General features: G+C 53.3%; 1 protein-coding gene across 1 annotated transcript; it reads right to left on the reverse strand.

The window, feature by feature from the left end:
• Positions 1-585: 585 nt before the first annotated feature.
• On the reverse strand, positions 586-1,545 carry LOC113405200 (olfactory receptor 14A16-like). The gene has a single exon (XM_026646167.1). The coding sequence runs from the start codon at positions 1,543-1,545 to the stop codon at positions 586-588; it is 960 nt and encodes a 319-aa protein (XP_026501952.1).
• Between the last annotated feature and the right edge of the window lie 1,435 nt (positions 1,546-2,980).

Raw genomic sequence — 2,980 nt, forward strand, 5'->3', positions numbered from 1 at the left:
AGATAATTAGACTCACACATTCTATCAAAAACTCATCGGGATTTGAGCACCCAAGAGTAAAATTTTCAGAAGTGCCTCAGTCTTACTTGAAAATGGGACTTTGGCTCCTGGGACACTTAGATGCTTTAAATATTTTTCCCCATATTTCTTTCAAATTTTAAAACCTTTCAGCCAAAATCAGAAAATGCAAAACATCAAGTTCTAACCCTAACATGAACATAGGCTGGTCCTCATACAAAGTCAGCCTGGACCATTACATAAGGTAAAGCATGGGAATACTTTATTCCAGTCAGACACTAAGGGTACGTCTATACCCAGCCGCTAGTTTGGCGGCTGGAAATCGAACTTCTGGGTTCGACTTATCGCGTCTTGTCTGGACGAGATAAGTCGAACCCGGAAGTGAACGCCGTCGACTGCGGTACTCCAGCTAGACGAGAAGAGTACCACGGAGTCGACGGGGGAGCCTGCCTGCCGCGTCTGGACCGAGGTAAGTTCGAACTAAGGTACTTCAAACTTCAGCTACGTTATTCACGTATCTGAAGTTGCGTACCTTAGTTCGAATTGGGGGGTAAGTGTAGACCAAGCCTAAGAGTTCAGTGTGAGGAATTTGTTTTTCTTGGGAAAAAATATCCTGCCTATCATTTTCCACAGAGAATTTTTTATCTCTTTGTTTCTTAGACTGTAAATTATTGGATTCATTAGTGGTGGCACCACACAATACATCACAGCAGCCGTCAGGTTCAGAGATTTTGAAGACGTTGACCTGGGCCTCATGTACGTAAATGATGCTGTACTGATAAATAAACAAAAAACAACCAGGTGGGGGATGCAGGTGGAGAAGGCTTTGTACCTGCCCTGCTCAGAGGGGATTCTCATCACCGTGGAGAAGATGTGAATGTAGGACACAATTATCAATACAAAGCAGACCACATCTACAAGTGATCCAAGGGCAATCATGACTATTTCATTAGCATGTGTATCAGAGCAAGAGATCTCTAGCAACTGTGGGATATCACAGAAAAACTGAGCGATAACATTGGACCCACAGAAATGTAACCTAAAAGTATTAGCTGTGTGTAATACAGAGCAGATCATGCTGCTAATCCATGAGCCAGCTGCAATCTGGGCACATGCTTCTCTGTTCATAGTCACCCTGTAATGCAGAGGGTGGCAGATTGCAGTGTAGCGGTGATATGCCATCGCCGTGAGAAAGGCCAGCTCTGCTACTGCAAAAGTTACAACCAAAAAGACTTGGATGACACATCCAGAGAAAGAGATGAGTCTGTTGTTGGTTAGGGAGTCAGCCATGGACTTGGGGATGGTGACTGAGATGTAGCAGAGGTCTAGAAAGGATAAGTTGCCCAGGAAAAAGTACATGGGGGTGTGAAGGTGCTGGTCGAGGGCTACGACTGTGATGATGAGAAGATTCCCCACCAGGGCTGCCAGATAAATCACTAGAAACATCAGGAAGTGTAAAATCTGCTGTTCCCGCACATCAGAGAATCCCAGGAGAAAGAACTCAGTCACGGTAGTTCTGTTGGACATTTCTTGTGTAGATATACACTGCAGAGGGAAGGCCAATGAGAAATGGTCATGGAACGAGAAACAGAAGGTAGATAGAGACTGGTTTTACATATTATGCTGCAGGACATATATTGCAGATCAGGAAAATAACAAGACTCTTCCTTTTCTTCTCCATCACCATGTACAGGGGCGGCAGGTTTGTAGAAATGTTGGTGGTACCCAGAACCCGCCCCCCAAGCTCTGCCCCCCAAACTCCACCCCCCACCTGCCTAAGGCTCTGGGAGGGAGTTTGGGTGGGGGCAGGAGGTCTGTGGTGCAGGCCCTGGGCTGGGGCAGGAGAGTGGGGTGAAGGATGGGTGAGAGGTTGGACTCTGAGAGGGAGTTTGGGTGGAGGAGGGGGTCAGGGGTGCAGATTCTGGGATGGAGTTTGGGTGCTGGGTGCAGGCGCTGGGCTGTGGCAGGGGGTGGGGGTGTAGGAGGGGTTGAGGGATGCAGGCTCTGGAATAGAGTTTGAGTGCTGGCTCTTGGCTGGGGCAAGGGGTGTGGGTGCAGGAGGGGTCAGAGGTGCAGGCTCTGGGAGGGAGTGCGGAGGGCTGAGGTGCAGGCTCTGGGAGCGAGTCTGGGGGCAGGAGAGGGTGGGAAGGGGGTGAGGGTGCTGGCTTTGGGACAGAGTTTGGGTGGTGGGTGCAGGCTCCAGGCTAGGGCAGGGGGTGGATGTGCAGGAGGGGTGAGGGGTGCAGGCTCTGGGAGGGAGTTTGGGGATGGGAGGGGGTGCGGAGGGAGGGGTGCAAGCTCTGGAATGGAGTTTGGGTGTAGGCTCTGAGCTGGGGCAGGGGGTGGGAGTGTAGGAGGGGGTGAGGGGTGCAGGATCTGGGAGGGAGTTTGGGTACAGGCTCTGGGAGGGAGTGCGGAGGGCTGTGGTGCAGGCTCTAGGAGGGAGTTTGGGGATGGGAGGGGGTGCAGAGGGAGGGGGTGCAGGCTCTGGAACAGAGTTTGGCTGTAGGCTCTGGGCTGGGGCAAGGGGTGGGGGGTGAGGGCTGCAGGCTCTGGGAGGGAGTTTGGGGGCAGGAAAAGGTGTGTGGGAAAGGGGTGGGGGTGAAGGCTCTGGGACGGAGTTTGGGTGCTGTGTGCAGGCTCCGGGCTGGGACAGGGGCTAGGGGTGCAGGAGGGGATGAGGGGTGCAGGCTCTGGGACTGAGTTTGGGTGGTGCGTGCAGGCTCCAGGCTAGGGCAGGAGGTGGATGTGCAGGAGGTGTGATGGGTGCAGGCTCTGGGACAGAGTTTGGGTGCTGACTTTGGGCTGGGGGTGGGGGTTCAGGCTCTGGGAGGGAGTTTGGGGATGGGAGGGGGTGCAGAGGGAGGGGTGCAAGCTCTGGAATGGAGTTTGGGTGTAGGCTCTGGGCTGGGGCAAGGGGTGGGGGGTGAGGGCTGCAGGCTCTGGGAGGGAGTTTGGGGGC

Source organism: Terrapene carolina, unplaced genomic scaffold, assembly GCF_002925995.2.
Source record: "Terrapene carolina triunguis isolate 2854851 unplaced genomic scaffold, T_m_triunguis-2.0 Scaffold34237, whole genome shotgun sequence".
Lineage (NCBI taxonomy): Eukaryota > Metazoa > Chordata > Testudines > Emydidae > Terrapene > Terrapene triunguis.